Consider the following 21,055-nt stretch of genomic DNA (forward strand, 5'->3'; position numbering starts at 1 on the left):
TCTAGGCTTGCAGCATTCAGATCAGGCAACCCTGACCTTTATAAGAGATCAAGATATGACCTATATATGGCTGCATAACCAAGCCCCTGTTCCACTCCCTGTATACTCAAGGGTGCGTGGCCAGATTCAGCTTTAACTCCATCTGCATGTTTGCAGGTGATTTCATCTCAAATAGTGATGAGTCAGAGTACAGGAAGGAGATAGAGATTATTAACATGGTGTCACGGCAACAGTTTTACCTGAATGTCAACAAAAGAGAAAATTAAAGATCGGTTATTTGCCACGTGTACATCGAAATATACAGCAAAATGCGTTATGTTCCTCAACTAAAATCAGCAAGTGTCGTGCTAGGCAGCCTGCAACAGTTGCCACACCTCTGGCACCCACATAGCATGCCTAAAATTCACTAATCGTAACCGGTACATCTTTGGAACGTGAGAGGAAACCAGCACCTGGAGGACAGACAGATGGTTACAGGGAGAATATACAAACTCCTTATGGAGAGTGGCAGGAATTGAACCCCGATCGGTAACCGCTGACACCGTAAATTGACGTGCCAACTGCTACATGATCATATCGTACCGAGCTGGTCATTGACGTCAGAAAAGGAGGGTGGGTGCACACACTACTGTTCATATCAATGGTGTTGAGACTGAGAGGGTTGAGAGCCTCAGGTTCCTCGGTGTGAATATCACCAACAGCCTGTCCTGGCCCGACCACGTTGATGTCATGGCCAAGAAATTTCATCAACGCCTCTGCTTCCTCAGGAAACTAAAGAAATTCGGCATGTTCCCACCAACTCCCTTCAAGTTTTAATCGATGCTCCATAGAAAGCTATCCAAGAGGACCACAACCTCTTCGTGGTTTGGGGGCTGGCATTCCTCAATCATCCAGAGGGCTATGCTGGATGGAGTCAGGGCTTTGTGCTTTGGCTCTTGGTAGGGTCACCCGTGCCAAACAGGTCAAAGGGGAGAGGCCAGACTAAGAGTGGTCCACCGGTCCTCCAGGTTCAGTTCAGGGCCAACAATCCCAACTGGTCAGTCAAAGCTGTTACGGAAACAGCAATGAAGGAACCTTCTACATCTGTGTGCGATGGCACTCCTGAGTCTCCACCTGGGGCTTGCATGACTGACAGCAAACCGAGAGGAAGTTATTGACACGACGAAGGAAGCCGTGAATGCCACCAGAGCTGGAGGTCCTTCATTGCTGCCGTAAGCACCAGCGGCATAACGGGCAAAAGAAGACGACCGTGCTGTCTGGATGCACAGCAGCTTGGCACAGCAACTGCTTTGCACATGACCGCAAGAAGCTTTGCATCACAGGAACAAGCCTTCCCTGTCTGGACTCTGTCTAAACATTTTGCTGCCTCAGTAAGACAAAGACTCCACGCACCTCAGTCATTCTTTCTTTTCCCCTCTGCCGTCGGGCAGAAGGTACAGAAACCTGAAATGACCTACCAGCAAGCTCAAGGGCAGCTTCTATCCCACTGTTATCAGCCTCTTGAATGGACCTCTTGTACAATAAGATGGACTATTTCCCTCACAATCCACCTCGTTATGATCTTGCTGTTTATTGTTTACTTGCAGCGCATTTTTTCAGTTGCTTTTACACTTTAGACCATAAGACCATAAGACAAAGGAGCAGAAGTTGGCCATTCGGCCCATCGAGTCTGCTCCACCATTTTATCATGAGCTGATGCATTCTCCCATTTAGTCCCACTTCCCCGCCTTCTCACCATAACCTTTGATGCCCTGGCTACTCAGATACCTATCAATCTCTGTCTTAAATATACCCAATGACTTGGCCTCCACTGCCGCCCATGGCAACAAATTCCATAGATTCACCACCCTCTGACTAAAAAAATTTCTTCGCATCTCCATTCTGAATGGGCGCCCTTCAATCCTTAAGTCTTGCCCTCTCGTACTAGACTCCCCCATCATGGGAAACAACTTTGCCACATCCACTCTGTCCATGCCTTTCAACATTCGAAATGTTTCTATGAGGTCTCCCCTCATTCTTCTAAACTCCAAGGAATACAGTCCAAGAGCGGACAAACGTTCCTCATATGTTAACCCTCTCATTCCCAGAATCATTCTAGTGAATCTTCTCTGTACCATCTCCAACGTCAGCACATCCTTTCTTAAATAAGGAGACCAAAACTGCCCACAGTACTCCAAGTGAGGTCTCACCAGCGCCTTATAGAGCCTCAACATCACATCCCTGCTCCTATACTCTATTCCTCTAGAAATGAGTGCCAACATTGCATTTGCCTTCTTCACCACCGACTCAACCTGGAGGTTAACCTTAAGGGTATCCTGTACGAGGACTCCCAAGTCCTATTGCATCTCAGAACTTTGAATTCTCTCCCCATTTAAATAATAGTCTGCCCGTTTATTTCTTCTGCCAAAGTGCATAACCATACACTTTCCAACATTGTATTTCATTTGCCACTTCTTTGCCCATTCTTCCAATCTATCCAAGTCTCTCTGCAGACACTCCATTTCCTCAGCACTACTGGCCCCTCCACCTATCTTCGTATCGTCAGCAAACTTAGCCACAAAGCCATCTATTCCATAATCCAAATCATTGATGTACAATGTAAAAAGAAGCGGCCCCAACACGGACCCCTGTGGAACACCACTGGTAACCGGCAGCCAACCAGAATAGGATCCCTTTATTCCCACTCTCTTTATTCTGCATAGTTATTGTTTTTTCTTATTCTAGCTCAATGCACTGTGAAATGATTGATCTGTATAAACAGGATACAAGACAAGCTTTTTACTCGATCTTGGTACATGGGACAAAAGTAAACCAATACCAATGAAATATGACTGAATCTAAAATTACAGTCGTATTCATCCTGGGAAAATAGGAATCAGATCAGAGACTGCACCAAGAGAGCTGTACTTACAGAGTCCAGGGCACAATCAGTGCCAGCCAGATCCAGGTGAACCAGTGCATTTGGACGAGCAAGGAATGCATAAAAATTCTGACAAAGAAAGAAAGCAAAAATCAAAACTTTACATTTTGCGTGAAATGCTTTAGAAATGATCAGTTCCCTGAATCTTTAAATATAAAACAATATTCTATTCTTCAGCTACTTCTATTTTGCTTAAAAGTAGACTAAAACTTCTCTTGGATATGGCTGGTCACCTGATCAGAAGATTCAAGTTTATTTATCATGAAGACATCGAAACATACGGTGAAATGTGTCATTTGTGTTAACAACCAACACAGCTGAGGGTGTGCTGGGGTCAGCCAACAAGCATCACCACACATATCTGACACCAAGGTCACCTTGACGCGTTTTCAAAGCTGGGAACAATCCTGGTGCAAAATTAAATGCCCTACTACTCAAAGCAACAGGTGAGGCATCGAGAAGGCCAGCATTAACTGCTTCCCAGTGTAAGGGAAGTAACTGTGAGTTGGTTGTGTAAATAGATATATATGGGTAACTTGGTTACAAAGAGCCCTCCTGCTTGTCAGTTTATTCCCTTCACTGCTTCCACAGGGATCTTTCTTTTAAAATAAAGTATTCCACATGATTAAGAGAAAATAACAAAGGTTAAGCAACTGAACTTAGGTAGTGTTATTAAATGGCGTGCAAGTTCAGCATGACGGCTTGATTATATTGTCCGTCACTCTGCAATCTGTTAAACAATTGAGAAAAACTGACCACCAGCTCTCAAATTATACCTCACAAGCTGCTGTCTAATTATGTGCATGCTGCCCTCATCTGGACTACTTCCTGTTGTTAACCAACCGTATCTGAATGGTCCTTGCACAGCTACAGGATTGGTTCAGCTTGCATTTGGAAAGGAAATGTGTGGGGCCTTTGGGGAAGCTATATCTGAGAAGACGGCTCGTCTATCCTACCTGTAAAATGCATTTTACCATCACTGAGCAACTGAATCTCTTTACGTAACATAAAAAGTGGCAAGTTATCCCAGCTGTTGATAAATCTTAAGGCGGCGGAACGGAGCGATGATGGCACTAAACGGTGACCCTTTTGCTTGCATCTTCGGAAACAGCTCTATTTCCATCTTCAATATCTTTATTTTTCCCTTTCAAGGTTCTTTTGAAGACCCTGACCTGGACTTACACACTGACTATGGTTCTTTGTGGGAATGGGACCCGCTCTCGGGGTTTCATAACCAGCCGTTGTTGTTCGGCACACCAAGGGCTCAGCCTAAGAGTCCGGCTCAGATTTGGAAGTCTAGGATCTCGGGGCTCTGGAGAAGGGAAAATCGAGGGTTGGTGTCATGACAGCAGACCTGTGTGTCATCAGGGGAGTCGAATATCTGCAGCTGTGTGCCCAGACCTTTGGGCACAGAGCTCGAGAAAAGATTAACATCGTAAACCAGTGAGTTGTTTGTTATGTGTCCCCTCTCACTGTGAAATGGAGACATTTCTTTCTCCCTTATTAGGGAGAGAGAGAGAACCTGCGGTATGTCGAATTACCAGGTGAAACACGAAGTCTTTGGGGTAACTGCAAGTCTGTGTCTTTGCTCACGCTTGAGTGTTTGGCGGCGGGTGCCAATGCTTTTTTTTGCCGGTGGGGGGGAGGGAGAATTGTTGCTTGCTGCCGCTTACGCACAGGTGGGGGGAGCTGGGGGATGGGACTTCCGGGTTCTAACATCTGACTGTCGTTCATTTTTTGGGGCACCCCTCTGTTTTCGTGGATGGTTGCAAAGAAAAAGCATTTCAAGATGTATATTGTATACATTTCTCTGACATTTGAAACCTTTGACTTGACAATTTGTAATTGCATTTAAAAATTTGGACTTGCTGCAGTTTTCAGAAAGGAAAGTGTCCTCCATTTTTCTGCAATTGAAAATATTAAAACTCTACTTTTTCCAAATCCAAATGGAAACGGATATTCCAGATGTAATACAAACTAATTTTTTTTTAATCTACAGAATCTAGTAAAAACAGACTTGGTTAAAAAAAAAATGTGAGTTACCGAAAGAGTAACGCCCAGCACAAAGTGTTTTAATTTGTATTATTATCTCTGTCCTTTTAAACCAATTCCTTCTGGAAAATGACAAAAATATCTGCAGTCTGTGGGGCTGTGGTGCAGTTATTAACCACTGGGATCATTTTGAAGCCAACGAAAATAATATTAAGTGAGATACTTAGAGATTAAGTGAGATAATGTTAAGTTTGTCCATTTGCATTACTGCACAGTAGACACTTTCCCCTATCAACTTTTAAACAGATAACTAAAATGAGTGTGCAAGTGTCCTGACGAAGGGTCTCGGCCTGAAACGTCGACTGCGCCTCTTTCTATAGATGCTGCTTGGCCTGCTGCGTTCACCAGCAACTTTGATGTGTGTTGCGTGGAAGTGTGACGTTGCTTTGGAAACCGGATCACTTTTACTAAAAAGAAGCAGCAGCTCTAACGTATAGAAATCAAAAACAAGAGTGGATCCAAAAATATCTGTTGTGCAGTAAGATGTCTAGACCATAGCAAAAGTTTTGTATAAACACGATTGTGAAGGTTTCAGCTGTATTTTTAACTGTATTGTTTCCAATTACTTAATTGTCACATTCAGAACCAAATATATTATTAATGGTAAGATGAACCACCACACATTCTTAGATCCAATGCTGTAAATGTCCGATAAGAATAGTTTAAAACAAATTAGATCTTCAGAAATCAAAACGATGTATGCCTTCCAAAATATGAAAATACTTTCACCTACTTACACAATTGTCTTCAACAGCTAAGATCCCAGGATTCCCAGAAAGATCCAGGTGAACAAGAGAGGACGCAAATGTTTCATTAGCAACTAATGACTGAGCCAAAGAGTTAAGACCTGTAAAGGCAATGGTGAAAGGTAAAAAGTAGTGTCTAAATATCTGGACCATTGTCCTTGTGGTCTTAATCTTAATTCACAATATTTCTGTCGAGGCAGTACTGGCAGGAGGAAGCACAGCTGGGCAAAAATGGCCACTTAACTGTTTTTTCGGATTTTCCCAATTCTCTACCAAAGACTACGGAGGATAATGGAAAACATAATGCTGGAGTCTCCAGGCAGGAGAACATGATTCTTGGCCGAATCACCAGTGGATGGGAGCAGAAAATAACGTGAAAATATTCTGAAGTTATTAACATTTTAACTGCCAAGTTTGGAATCAAACATCAGGCTAATTAACAACCTCTCTTTGGTAATTAGGAGACTCTCTCGAGACTTCTGATACTCTTTTCTGATACAATTTTTGTACATAGATTTATTCATGAGCTAACACTCACATCCATGTTACTCGTGTTTGCTAAACACAAGAGATTCTCCAGATGTTGGAAATCTTGAGCAACACACACACACAAAATGCTAAAAGGACTAAACAAGTCAGGCAGCATCTATGGAGGGGAATAAACAGTTGACGCTTCAGGCTGAGACCCCTTTATTGTCGCTGATTTATTGCCAAGTTCCCTGAGCACTTTGCGTGTGTTACTAATTTTGCTCACTGTATCTCACTTTGCACTTTTATCTGTTGGTAAACCAGGTAATTCATTCTGTAAATCGTCAGACAGTCTTATGTTATTTTATAAGGCAGCAGCTCTGTTCTTGATGAGTAAGGGATGAGCATCACAGCAGGTACCGTCACTAATGCACTGAGTGATCTGGGTTCGGTCCTGACCTCAGGCTTGTACACTCTCCTGTCCGCCCTGTGCTTCAGTTTCCTGTCACATGCCAATGATGTTTCAGTTGCTGGTTTAATTGGCCACTGTAAGTTTCTCATAGTGTATACAGTGGTGCTAGAAAGTTTGTGAACCCTGTAGAATTTTCTCTATTTCTGCATAATTATGACCTAAAATGTGATCAGATCTTCACGTAAATCCTAAAACTAGATAAAGAGAACCCAATTGAATAAATAACAAAAAAAATTGTACTTGCGTTCATTTATTTATAGAGAAAATGATCCAATATTACATGTATTTGTTGGAAAAAGTATGTGAAACTTTGCTTTCAGCAACTAGTGTGACCCCCTTGTATAGCAATAACTTAATCCAAACATTTCTGGTATCGGTTGATCTGTGCTGCACATCGGCTTGGAGGAATTTTAGGCCATTCCACTTTACAAAACTGCTTCAACTCTGGGATGTTGGTGGGCTTCCTTGTATGAACTGCTTGCTTCAGGTCCTTCCACAACATTTCAACAGGATTAAGGTCAGGACTTTGACTCAGCCATTCCAAAACACAGTTTTTTTTCTTTTTAGACCATTCTGTTGTTGATTTACTTTTGTCTTTCTGATCATTGTCCTGTTGCATTATCTAACTTCTATTAAGCTTCAGATGATGGACTGCTACCCTGACATTCTCCTGTCAAATGATTGATATAATTTAGAATTCATTGTTCCCTCAACGATTGTAAGCTGTACGGGCCCTGAGACAGCAAAACCGCCTCAAACCATGTTGCTCCTTCCACCATGCTTCGCAGTTGGGAAGAGATTTTGGTGTTGGTGTACAGTGTCCTTTTCCCTCCAAACATAGCAATGTGCAGTTCTGCCAAAAAGATCAACTTTTGTCTCATCTATCCACAGGATATTGTCCTAGAAGCATTGTAGAACATCTAGGTGGCCTTTTGCAAACTTGAGACATGCAGAAATGTGTTTTTTTTTGGAGAGCAGTGGTTTCCTCCATGGTGTCCTTCCATGAACACCATTCTTGTTCAGTGTTTTTCTTATAATGGACACATGAACAGAGACTTCAGCATGTTCCAGAGATTTCTGCAGGTCTTTGCTGTTATGCTTGGGTTCTTCTTCATCTCCTCCAGCGTTGTACGTTGTGGTCTTGGTGTGGTCTTTGTAGGATGCCCACTCATAGGGAGAGTAGCAAAGTACTGAGTTTCCTCCATTTGTAGACAGTTTCCCTTACTGTGGACTGATGAACCCTCAGTTCTTTAGAAATGCCTTTGTAGCCTTTTCCAGCTTCATGCTTCTCTACAATTCTTCTTCTGAGGTCCTCTGAAAGTTGTTTTGATCGAGGCATGGTGCACATAAACAGAACTTTCTTGAAAAGAGCTGGCTCTGTCAGTATATGACTTTGTGTATCTCTTTTATAGGGCAGGGCACCTCTGCAACTCACACCTCAAATCTCATCTCATTGATTGGAACACACAACTCCAAATAGTTTTTGTAGAAGGCATTAACCCAGAGTTTCACATACTTTTTCCAACAAATACATGTAATATTGGATCATTTTTTCCAAATAAATAAATCAAATACTTTTTTGGTGTTACTTATTTAATTGGGTTCTCTTTATCTAGTTTTAGGACTTACATGAAGACCTATTTTAGGTCATATTTATGCAGAATTAGAGAAAATTCTGCAGCGTTTGCAAACTTTCTAGCACTACTGTTAGGTGACTGATAAAACTTAAGGGGAATTGTTGACAATGAGAGGACAATAAAAATAGGATTAAATAGGTGTATGTGGATAGCTGATGGTTGGCGTGGACTCAGTGGGATAAAGGGGCCACTTCAGTACTGTATCTTGTTATAACTCGATATGATAGTCAGATATTACAGCTGCTATTCACTGTGCACAGATGTACTGCCTTATAAAATGTTTAAATATGTACATCCAGCTCTAAAACATAAACCAGAATGGGCATTAAACATCAATGAACAATTTATTACTGTTTATTAATTGCAACAAAAATGTGAGGTTGTAAATGGATTAATTGATTTCTCATGCCATTTTTAACGGTACAAGCAATTGTGCAGTAAATTTAAAACTATGTAATTGTGCATAACATTAAAAGTGGCACAGTAAAATTACTGGACAATATTCCTTATAACTGTACCAAGGAACTGGAGAGGTTTTCTGTAACATTTGGAAAGATTCCTTTCGGGTGGTGTTCTACAGTCACAACAGAAAGGTCAAAATGAGACAGGTCGAAACAGAAACACTGTAGGCTATTGCTGCTCTGTTGTGTGGTAATATGAAGCTAGCGTTATCTTTCTTTTATCCAAATTTACAGAAGGTGACCTCAGTGCATGTGAAATACGGTAGCTTGAATAATAATCTTTTTAACCAATTGCATTGCATAAAAACCAGAATAAATTTGAGGTTGCCTATAATTTCCTTGTCACAAATATATCCTGTACTACAATGTACCTTTGTGATTTGTGGACCAGAGGTACTTATATTGGGCTGATTATTGTTTTCAAATGATCGGCTTCCTAAGGGTTCGAGGTTGCAGCAGCTGAAACTCGGTTAATTGGCGCAGACTTACCTTTTGCAGCCAGTGAAGTTCTGGAGAAGTTGATGGACTTCAGACCCTTGGCTAGCTTTTCAAACTGTTGGCTGAGTGCTGATACTCCTGTAGAAAGGCAGGTATTGCCATATCGTTGATTAGTTCACCTTTGTTAAATTAGTTCACATTTTCACTGAATTTTCATATTGGCCTCCCCTGTTTATCGTACCATCTCTATACAAGGCAATTACCGGACCCCTCAGACAAGACACTTCTTTAAAATTTCAAAATATACTTTATTCAAAAATAAAATTATATACAATAAACCAACTCCATTTTATTTCATTTCCTCATTGTAGCCCTCAGGATAACAATTCACATTACTTCAGCAACCTGCACTGCTACTAAAACACATTACTTTTACAATAGCTAATATGCATTTTCAATTAGTTGAGAAAAGTTCAATTGTATTAACTACTTTTGTATTAACGTACCCCAAGCTTTTTTAAAGGCATATCATCAGTTGCCTGCTTTTGAAAACTCTTTACCACATTAATAACATGAAAATCTAGGCAAACACTGCAATTGCTATTGAATTTAAATGTCTTAAGTCACAATGGTGCAATCAGAACAGTAACATCACCCTCTATTTCCCAGGGAGATGTTAAGGCTGTTAAGTAAGTAATGTTCATGACGATCATTAATGGCTGAAATAAACATTCCAACATATAGAAAAGCAATATTAATCCACCCAACATACTCGGGACTTTGGTGGTGTTGGATTTACGAAACCAATGGATTTTATTCCTATTAATAGCCCAACACACTTTTAGTTCACTCTTTTTATAACACCACCCTCCCCCCATGTTACACAATATTCTAATAAACTTTCAGTACAGGATCCTTTTGTTGAAAGTGAACATAAGATCTGGGGCCCGGTGAATTAGAAGGGAGAAAGGCGAACATCACTTGGTGAACCAGATGCCCAACCATTAGGAATGGATACTGAATTATCAGAGTTTTATTGCAGTCATTTTTGATGCTATTTGACCACGTTGATGAAGATTTTTATGAAATGATGAAGACTGTCACACTGATGAAAATATTAATATATGATTTCACTTTTTACAGAAAGATAAGCAAGTGATTATTTAATCTACTTTCCCAGCCTAGCCTTAGAATGAAAATAACTAGATGGGTTTAGCCTAATTATCCAGTATCCATACAGTCCATAAAATACATTGAATGTTTTATTAAAATCTATCAAAATACTGTGAAAGAGTATTTCTGAAGGCTTATAGCATACTGTGAACTATTGTCAGAACAGTAGTAGGCAGTTTAAATGGTTTCGGCATGGACTAGATGGGCCAAATGGCTTGTGGCTGTGACTCTAGAGCACAAGGTGTTACACACCTTTGTTTTGATCACACCGTAGGTCTCCAACATACCAGCAATGATTCAAAGAGCCAAGTAAAGAACCACAGATATATGGATAGGAAAATTAAACACATTGCTTGAGCCAATTTTCTGCAATGCTCCCAGGCTGCCAAATTCTATCATGCACAAGGCCTAGACTGTGAGGGAGGGGAAGATGGCAGAGAAGGGAACAAAATAGATAGAATCAGGCCTGGGTGCACTTGGAGTGGAAAAGGAAGAGGACAGTACTAGGAGCATCAGTGAGAGGGGGCAGGGAGTGGTCAGCCATACACGAGACAGGGGGCACTAGGGCAGAACAGTAGAAGGGATTTGAGTTGAGGACTATCAAGGAAATCCTTTGAAAGGGGATTTACGATAGACATCTCAGCCCCACAAAAGTGGGAAGGGTAAATTTGGTTTATACTTTGTACTGTAGCTCCTGTGTCTCAGTTTAGAATATGTTCTGTGGGAGGATTACATGAATTTTATAGTCATTTGGAAGCTCCCAGATGGAATGGAATTGCTAATTCACAAATAGAGGCATTTAAATCTCATCCAAAAGACATCAATTCATGCCTTGTGATAGCTTCTTAGTCAGAATTATAACTCAACAATTGGTAGTAAAATTTCACTAAGACGTTCAAAAGGGACTGCATCTTATCAACCTGGAAGAAAAAGATAATGTCTAAGAAGGATATTAGGAGAAATATCCTTCAGCTAGACACCCCTAAAACCGCATTTGTGGAGTTTGCTTGTCTCCACACTGGGCGAAGAAGATATGATGGTTTTCAGCAGGATTTGCAACGGCCTCAAAATAAAAAAAAACAAACCAATGCTATAATTGTTCTGTACTACTTAGATGGTAAAGACTAAATCAATAAACTTGAACTAAACAATATCTGATATTTACCTTTGTCCTCCAGTTGATTGTTGGATAGATTTATTGTGTGAAGTGCTGGATTCACATTCTCTTCTAGAGCCTGTGCTATTTTCTGTGCTGTATCACTGAAAGAGTAAGACACTTCAATGATGTACACACTGATTAAAATTTTAATACACAGCCAACATAAAAATCCCGATTCTGTAATACTGGCTAATATGGTTCCTTTCATCTTTGGATAGAATTAGGTCACTGCATGAAAACAAAGGAAAAGGACCCATTCACAGGTGTGTTGGATGATAGAACATTAAATTCTATGAAAGTAAACAGAGTGTAATCTGGGGTGTGCACAGAAGATGATCATTCTTATAAGTGGAATCACAAATTCCATTTTATGCTCCATGTCATTAGATTTGCTTCAATAGATATGATCATTTTATAATAAAGTTATTAATGTCAGCCATATGTACAATGTAGTTTGGTGAAGCCTTAATATTCTATACAGTAGTTTACAAGATTTCTTTAATCATTTAACAAAGATGGCTTTCTTCTTGCAAAGTAATAAATTTACAAAGACATTATTCATTTTCCCCTTATGTACAAGTCATCAAACAAAAAACAAATACATTTAGTACTATGTGAACAGAAATAGGTTAAATCTGTCAACAAATTAGTTATTAATTTCCGAGAGAATAGTACTCCTTCAGGTACTAGTCTGGTTGTCTGAACTTAAAGTATTCTAGAATTCAGGACTGAGGGTGTCAAACACTGTGTGACAAGTTCCATATCCTGCAGCTGTCTGTCTTTTCACAATTTAAAAGAATTCCTCCCAATAGCAATCTTATGAATGACATTGGTGACGCATGCTATTGTTTGAATTGCTGTCAATATTAAAGGAATTAGCACAACTAAACCTTTCGTTCAGCTTAAAGAGAAAACTGCAGATGCTGGAAGTCCAAGCAACACAGACAAAATGCTGGAGGAGCTCAGCAGGCCAGGCAGGACCTATGGAAAAGAGTACAGAGTATAGAGATCCTGGCCTGCTGAGTTCCTCCAGCATTTTGCTTGTGTTGCTAACAAAAATAATAGTGTATTTCCTGTAAATTAACATTTTCATCATCTCCTTAAAAGTCCATTAATTTTAGCAATTGTAAGTTCAACAAAAGCACAGGGGCATCATTATTGGTTCTTCTAGCTAAAAGGGGGTCATATGAATTATTATTCATACTTCTTAATATAGGTTTGTCCCAAATTTACCCTAACAGAATTCCCAAATCATTATCCAAAATGTTGAGATATAGAATAAAATTCACTCTCAGAATTTATGAAGAAAAATTTATAAATAAATAACTTTCTCTTACACCTTGTATTTCTTGGTGTATACACAGGCGATACAGCTTTGCATTATGTAAAATTGTGATCTGGACTGTCTCCTAGGAATGAAACTCCCTTCCCCAGTAATGCAGTGGTCCCCTGTATATTGAGTCTACACTGAATCTCAAAGCAAACGTTCCCCCAATTGTTTTCCTATAACTCATCCTCTCTCACATGCCCTTCAACTCTCTTCTTGTCACCCAGCTACAAAAGGGATAACAGAACCTACCAGGCAACACATCTTTGGGAAGTTGAACAAATTTTGGTCATCTTGGTCAATGCCTCCCATCCACTACATAATGTACTGCGTGGGCACAGGAGTACATTCAGCCAGAGACTCATTCCACCGAGATGCAACACTGAGCGTCATAGGAAGTCATTCCTGCCTGTGGCCATCAAACTTCACAACTCCTCCCTTGGAGGGTCAGACACCCTGAGCCAATAGGCTGGTCCTAGACTTATTTCATAATTTACTGGCATAATTTACATATTACTATTTAACTATTTATGGTTCTATTACTATTTATTATTTATGGAGCAACTGTAACAAAAACCAATTTCCCCCGGGATTAATAATTTTGACTATGACTATTTGGAGCACCCGAGGGAAAATGTGCAAATTCCACAGAGACAGCAGTGGAGGTCTTAACACAGCACTATTTGGTGCTTTGTCTCTTTATAAAAATAAATTATGATTTCCATCCAAAGTGTGTATTTGTAAATGCACAATGAGTCTTTCCGAGCTTCTGGTTCAGCTGTGATACTCTGTCCTACTACAAATTATAACTCTGCTGACGGACAACCTGCCGATTATTAACAGGTTAATTGCTGCCTGGGTTTAAGGATAATTTCTCAAAGCCATGAAACCAGCACACCAGGGAGAAAGTCACTTGATTACAGGAGGGAGAGAGAAAGTGCATTGCTGAACATTAACAATAACAGAAATGGCTTCAAGATTACTTGTCTACTTACAACTTAAGTCCAGCATTTTCTAAAACCAGCTCCTCTAGTTTCGTGGACAAACTGATTACATACAAGATCTGTTCAATCACATCAGGGCTCTGTCAACGACAAGAAAAACAATAATATAAAGCATCTATAATTTACCATTATGTGCTAGTACACAAATTACTTGTGAGCCTGGCCAATTCCATTCCTCCCACTTACTGGATATTGGTCAGCTTTGGAATCAGAACCAGGTTTAATATCACCAGCACGTCATGGAATTTGTTAACTAATTGTTGATTGACCTGAGCTGTACAAAAATGTATGATAAAGCTGGGACAGCATCTCCCATAAAATGCCAATCTCTTTCTGCTGCAAAAAGTGGACCAAGCCAATCTAAACTAAAGGAGAAAAATACAGGTACACTAAGCCAGAAATTAGAACTACATTGAGGAAGCAGCTCGAGAGATTCTGCAGATGAAGGAAAGAAATAATAGTTTAGGGATAACGAAATGTGAAGAAAAACAACCTGAGAGGAATTAGATTCTGTACATTAATCTATTTTCAGCTTCAGCTGAGTTAAGCCTATTTATTATTTCAACTTAAAGGGTTTTAAAAATATTATCAGTAGACTGCAGGACACACAACTATTTGACTGGAAAATCAGATCTCATGATCAAATTACTTCTCTTCCTCAACAACTAGTGATTAAAAAAATATTCCAAGTGCCATTTAATATTCACGACTATATTAAGAAGTGTGGATTTTTCACACATTTCCTTATACCCCTAGGAAACACCAGACCCAATTAATTCCTTCTTCATATCCTTCAAGCGGTTTCCCTTCACACTACACCAATCAAATTAATAGTTCCAGCTTCAGGAATTTAATAACCAGAAATTATTTCCTTATTTGCACAGCACATCCAAACCTCTTAAATTGCACAGTTTGGCTGCTCGGTAGTGCAATTTTTCTAGATCCATTGATAAAGCAAAATGTATAGGAAATAAAATCTGTGCGAAACCCTGAGAGTTTAGCTCAGAAAGGCTGTAAAAGAAAAATGTTTATTAACATGGTGTGGTAAAGGTACTAAAGAAACCATCATTCATTTTCTGCCAGTCAAGTCCGTTATCAAACTGAAGCTCTTGACAAATCGCAGCGTATTACAAAATAGTTTATAGCAAACTCTGGGATTAGACTATGAAAATCCCTGTTTTAACAACACTTCGAAGTTATATTTTTTCCAATTGTGCTATATTTATCAACCAACATCTTAAATTACACTCTAGTCAAATTACTTTAAAAAAAAGAAATCTAAATTAATCAATACTGCCAGTTTTCAATTTACCCTGTTAATAACATCTCAGGTTTACCCTGCTGTATAATTGCAAGTATAGCTTCCAATAATCACCTTTTAAATGCAAACCCATTTCCAAAATTACCACAATGGATTGTCAGTCCATTCCATCTATCAGTGTCCAACGCTAAATTTATTAATAATTGACTGTTAATTGCTAACCAACTTGCGACACAAGTTTTAAAATGCTTTTTGTTGAAACGATACAATTCACATCCAAGTTATTCAAGATTTACCACTGGATTTGTGCTCTTGCCAATTACCATTTTAACATACTTTATTATATTGCTTGCTGTCTAATCACCAGGCCGGTCATGGCAAAATTTTGTACAAATCCAAGTACCGTGCCCTTTAATAGTTGGAACAATATTCAGCCGTATGTGCAAATTGATCATCAGTAAGTAATTTGGACAGACACCAATCAGTACTTTACGTGAATCAATCATCATCATTGACTTTTCATGATTACCTAGTTAGGCTGAAAATTAAATACCAATCCGTAGTAGGAAGCCTTTTACCATTTCCAAAGATTTCTAGAGCTACAGTTCTCTAAAGAATACTCCAGTTAAACATACTCACTTTCCCAAGCAGAAACATTTGTGCAAATGGGTAAAATTATAATTTCTCTGATCAGATTAGATATTGAAGCAACAGAATTATTATAGAAGATCAGACCATCAGGCTTCTAGAAGGACTCCTCCCCCAACTTACCCTCACCACTACTCTTAAGCTGACAGTAAATGTTTATTAATATTATGAATTATCTCTTTATATAATATCTCAACCAATTATCGGAATTTTCCCTTTACTGCAGTAAATATTGGATTGCACAAAGGAATCATCTGGAACACAGTCGTTCAGCTGAAGATAATTTGAATTTAAAGTTGGTTATTAATATGATTACAATGCCTTCCACATTCTCTGGCAATCCTACCCAGAGTATTTGCCAGACTGAATCTTGGCATAGTAATTCTAAATTGATCCAGATTAACTTACCAGTCGCAAATCCTTGGAGAAAAGTTTTGTAAACCACTGGTTGAATGCCAAGGCTGCCACACTCAATGAGATATCTCTGTTGGAAAGAACATATACACTCAGTGGTCACTTTATTGGGCACATCTGCTCCTGTAATCAACCAATCATGTGGCAGCAACTCAGTGCGTAAAAGCATGCAGGCATGGTCAAGAGGTTCAGTTGTTGTTCAGACTAAACATCAGAATGGGGAGGAAATGTCATCTACGTGACTTTGACTTGAATGATTGTTGTTGCTAGGCAGGTTGGTTTGAGTATCTCAGGAACTGCTGGTCTCCTGGGACTTTTACAAACAACAATCTCTAGAGTTTACAGAGCATGGTGCAAAACATTAAACAAAAATGGTGCAGAGCGCAGCAGTTCTGTGGGCAGAAATGCCTTGTTAATGAGTGAGGTGAGAGGAGAATGGCCATACTGGTTCAAGTTGGCAGGAAGGTGACAGTAACCCAAATAGCCATGTGTAACAGTGGTATGCAGAGGACAACCTCTGTGCACACAACACGTTCACGTGGATGGGCTACAGCAGCAGAAGGTCATGAACATACACTCAGTGGCTGCTTTATTAGGTACAGGAGGTACTGAATAAAGTAGCCACAGAGCGTATACTCTAAATGGTTGATTAAGACAGTAAATATTACACAGAACAGATTGTAAATTTTAAATCATTTCAAAAGGTACTTTGATAGAAATCTCTTTTGCCTGTTCTCCACAGTGCATCACTCCCCCTCCCCAACACTCATTCCCTTTGGGGAACCTGGATAACATAAAGCATCACACAACACAAAATGTAACCATGACTCACTGTCTAGACAGTCAAATGATGAATAATATTGAAGTGTTGCCAGCACCAGTGAAACTAACATGAACAGAAGTACATTCAGAAACAAACAGGGGAAAAATCACTACGATAGACAGAAATAGAGCGGCTTGCATCTTCGAAAGCAGCTCTATTCCTATTTTTGATATCTTTTTTTAAAATCTTTTCAAGGTTCTTTTGAAGACCCTGACCTGGAGTGAGACCCTGACTTTGGTTCTCTGCGGGATTGGTATCCATTCTCAGGGCCTCATGACCAGCCATTTTTTGATATCCCAAGGACGCAGCCTGGAAGACCAGCGCGCCTTCAGGGTGCCGGTTTGTCATGGCTCTGGAGACGGGCTGATTCTAGGCCGGTGCCCTGACTGAGGCATCGCGGGAGGACACGGAACATCGGGAGCAGCGGGTTAGCTACCGTGGGCTGTGTGCCCGGAGAGTTGCGCCGTTCTGGGGCCGATCCTCTGGGCGCAGAGCTCGGAAAAAGCGACGCAACGGACTTTTAACATCATAAATCAGCGAGTTATTTGTTATATCTCCCCTCTCGTTGTGAAACGGGGAAACCCCTTTTCCCTTATTAGGGAGAGAGAGAGAGAGAGAAAGAGAGAGCCTGTGGTGTATCGAATTACTGGGTGAACAAGTAGTCTCTGGGGTACTGCAAGTCTGTGTCATTATTGATGCTTTGCTGCACGCTTGAGTGCTTGGTGGAGGGCGCTGACGCATTTTTGCACGTGGAGGGGTTGTCTTTCTGCTGCTTGTGTGTGGGGGTGGGCTTTGTGGTTCTAATGCTCAACTGTCATTCATTCTTTGGGGCACTCCTCTGTTTGCGTGCAAGTTTGTGAAGAAAAAGAATTTCAGGATGTATATTGTATACATTTCTCTGACATTAAATGTACCTATAGAACCCTATTGATTCAAATAACTGCAAGCTAATGGAAAACACATTTGCACACGTTTCACATCAGCTAATATTCTCCTGTACCATAGTTACTCTTCCTTCCATTTTCAGCTTCTTCTCTAACTACGGATTAAGCATTTTGAGACAAAGGTTAGATAAAGATAAGATAGCTTTGTCTGTCACGTGTGCATCGGAACATACAGTGACATGCGTTGTTTCCGTCAAATCAAATAGGTGAGGATTGTGCTGGGCGGACAAGTGTTGCTACGCTTCCAGCACTAGCATAGCATGTCCACAAATTACTAACCCGAACTAGTACACCTTTGGAGTGTGGGAGGAAACCAGAGCACTCGGAGGAAACCCACACAGTCACAAAGAGAGCACACAAACTCCTGAGAGATGGCAGCAGGAATAGAAACCCAATCACGTTCAAAGATGTTGTAAAGTATTACGGCCATCGTCCTGCTCTTCTGTGGTGCCAGGAGACCAACCTTATCCCATGCTGCACTGCCCTCCACAATACAGAGCCTTGCTCAGTGTGGCAGTTCAGGTCAATGGACCAGAATATTTTTGGGTTTTGGGACCTATATCAACATCTGCTTTGTCTTGGTGCCACAGTAGCTCAGCAGTTGGCGCCATGCTATTACAGCTTGGGTGTTGGAGTTCAGAGTTCAATTCAGGTGTGTCCTCCGTAAGAACGTTTGTATGTTTTTCCCTGGGTGAGCATGAAATTCCTCCAGGTGCTCTGGTTTCCTCCCATCGTCCAAAGACAAGCTGTTGAGTAGGTTAATGGGTGGTAGTAAATCGTCCTGTGGTTAGGCGAGGGTTAAATCAGTAGGTTGCTAGGCAGCACAGCTCAGTGGCCGGAAAGGCCTGTTCCACCCTGTTTCTCTAAAGTTTTAAAAAAAAGGTCTAAGTCCTACTCTTTTATTGACTTAGCCTAAGTGTATCTCAACAGAGAACCTTAGCTTTAGTTCAACTCAATGAACCATAAGTAAGACATGGCTTATTTCACCTTGAATCCAAGTGGCTGAAGTCTAGAAGGTTAAATTCCTTGGTGTTCTGACTGTGGTAGATGGTATCTACATCCTAGGAAGAGAAAACAAGAGCCTCAGTGAAAGGCTACATTTGAAGTACATCACAAAAAGCTGCCACAGATGGCAGGCTAATTATACACATCAGTACAAAAGGGCTCACTTTCTCAAAGCCAAACAGTGGATACTTAGGCCTGAGAGATTAACTTGGAAACTTATGGTATTACCAGTTCTTATGCCAGTTGTGTCAAAGTTCCTATTAACAGAGCACTAACAAATCATTTTATTCAGATAAAATGACCAGGAATAGTTTGCACGGAATTTTAAAGGCAAGTCATAATTCGATTTTTTTTAACAAAAGGCAAATAAGGATTCTCCTCAAAGTGTTACTTCTCTGGACTTTAGGACGACGCTGCTGAGCGTATGAGCCCAAAGTGGCAATAAACTCACAAGGCATTTAAAACGTACGGTTGGAATTACATAAACAAAGTTATGGACTAAGTGCACTTAAGGCTGGTTACTCTTTTTCAGACAGTTTCAACTTAATTGTTTTCTTCTGTGTCATAAATTTCTCTCTTTTTATAACCGCTGATCCTCGGAATTTTTCCCAGTAATTTTTGCTTACTACTAAATTTACGCTGAAAGACCAACAGTGACTTGGTCTCATTCTCTTTTTTTATTCAAAGTTACATTGTTAGCTGTCCTCCCACTCTATGGTTATTGTTGTGACAGAATGGTCTGAAAAATAAACATTTAATATTTACCCCCTCACTTCTATTAGCTTTTCAAGGTAATTCCAGTTAATTGTCAATTTCAGGGAAGGAATTGTTTCTGCACCTTCTGAATTAGGCAAATATTTTCCAATGTTTACCACCTTTCTTACTACAGACTGTGTACTACAAGGGCGTGTGTGTAGCAAGCTACATAATGTTAAACAACCCCCACCTTGTTGATTTGCCTAGTTCCTGTTGCTACAAACACTGAGGGGGTTGTCCTATGCGTTACTATTATTAATGTTTTGTTTCCACACCTGTGTGCCAGCGTTTACTTCATCAGAATTTCCCACCGTATAACCTCTTGATTTTCTCTATTAAGTAACTGTAGCTGGGGACACAGGAGAGACTGCAGTTGCTAGACATCTGGAGCTACACACAAAAAAATGCCGGAGCGACTCAGTAGGTCAGGGTCTCAATCTACAACATCATCTATTCATTTCCCTTCATAAATGCTGCCTGATTTCCGGGGGGTGTTTCTGTGTGTGTCTGTGAGCATGTGAAGTAACTGCTAATTTTGTAAGCACTGTACTCAATGTAGACATACCCACTGGATCTCTTCTTTGAAGAGAAATCCATTGTAATCACACAATGCAGCGTACATTTCCGAGTAGCCACCTGAAAATAAATTAGAAATAAGAGGCTTGCAGACTGATTTTTAAATGTGCCACATTAAAGTCTTGGTTTAAATTAAAAATGATTTGCGGTTATTTCCCCCAAAGTACACTCATTCGTAAAATACACAGTAATACAATGTAGAGTATTATCCACATTCACTGTACCAAGCAATTCACTAACACAAAGTGTCAAAGTCATAAATTCTTCATTCCCAAACATTTCATCAGTGAGACTCCGAGAGATTGTCACACCCGCCCAGTCCCAATGTAATCCTTCTTCACAGAGCTTCAGCAATGACTGCAGCAGGATGTAGTGTGTCCCTCAGCACACACTCTTGTGTCTTAGAATGTATCTGGCAGCTCTTGGCACTGGAAGGCCAGCATAATCTTCTAGCAGTAGTCCATGTTTTTACTTGTATCTATCTCTGGACCAGCCAGTAAGAGCACAGAGACCCTCATAATGCAACTGTTCAGGATGAACCTCGGCAGAGATCACTACATCCCTTTGCTGACCTTTTTGACGGACACGTTTCATTAGGAGCTGGATGAATGATTCATCCACACCACGGTCACCTCGGAAAAGTGGCAATGGGATTGCGACTCTGCCAGTTCGCCAAGGATCTGGTAGGGAGGATCCTTTTCATCACAAGCCAAGTGAGGTCTCGATGCTTGTTTGAGAGTTCTGGCCCTTCAGCCCATCATGTCCATGCTC

At 40.3% G+C, this 21,055-nt stretch overlaps 1 protein-coding gene across 2 annotated transcripts in view; it reads right to left on the reverse strand.

Annotated features, from left to right (window-relative positions):
• Positions 1-21,055, reverse strand: part of carmil2 (capping protein regulator and myosin 1 linker 2) — a 172,089-nt gene that overhangs the window by 82,225 nt on the left and 68,809 nt on the right. For both annotated transcript variants that reach the window (XM_063067430.1, XM_063067431.1), the window contains exons 7-14: positions 20,274-20,344; positions 18,935-19,008; positions 16,175-16,250; positions 13,849-13,937; positions 11,533-11,627; positions 9,246-9,332; positions 5,710-5,819; positions 2,912-2,989 (exon numbers count right to left, since the gene is read on the reverse strand). In XM_063067430.1, coding sequence (XP_062923500.1) covers positions 2,912-2,989; positions 5,710-5,819; positions 9,246-9,332; positions 11,533-11,627; positions 13,849-13,937; positions 16,175-16,250; positions 18,935-19,008; positions 20,274-20,344 — 680 coding nt within the window. The remainder of the gene's footprint in view (positions 1-2,911; positions 2,990-5,709; positions 5,820-9,245; positions 9,333-11,532; positions 11,628-13,848; positions 13,938-16,174; positions 16,251-18,934; positions 19,009-20,273; positions 20,345-21,055) is intronic.

The sequence above is a fragment of the Mobula hypostoma genome, chromosome 14, assembly GCF_963921235.1.
Source record: "Mobula hypostoma chromosome 14, sMobHyp1.1, whole genome shotgun sequence".
Taxonomy (NCBI): Eukaryota; Metazoa; Chordata; class Chondrichthyes; order Myliobatiformes; family Myliobatidae; genus Mobula; species Mobula hypostoma.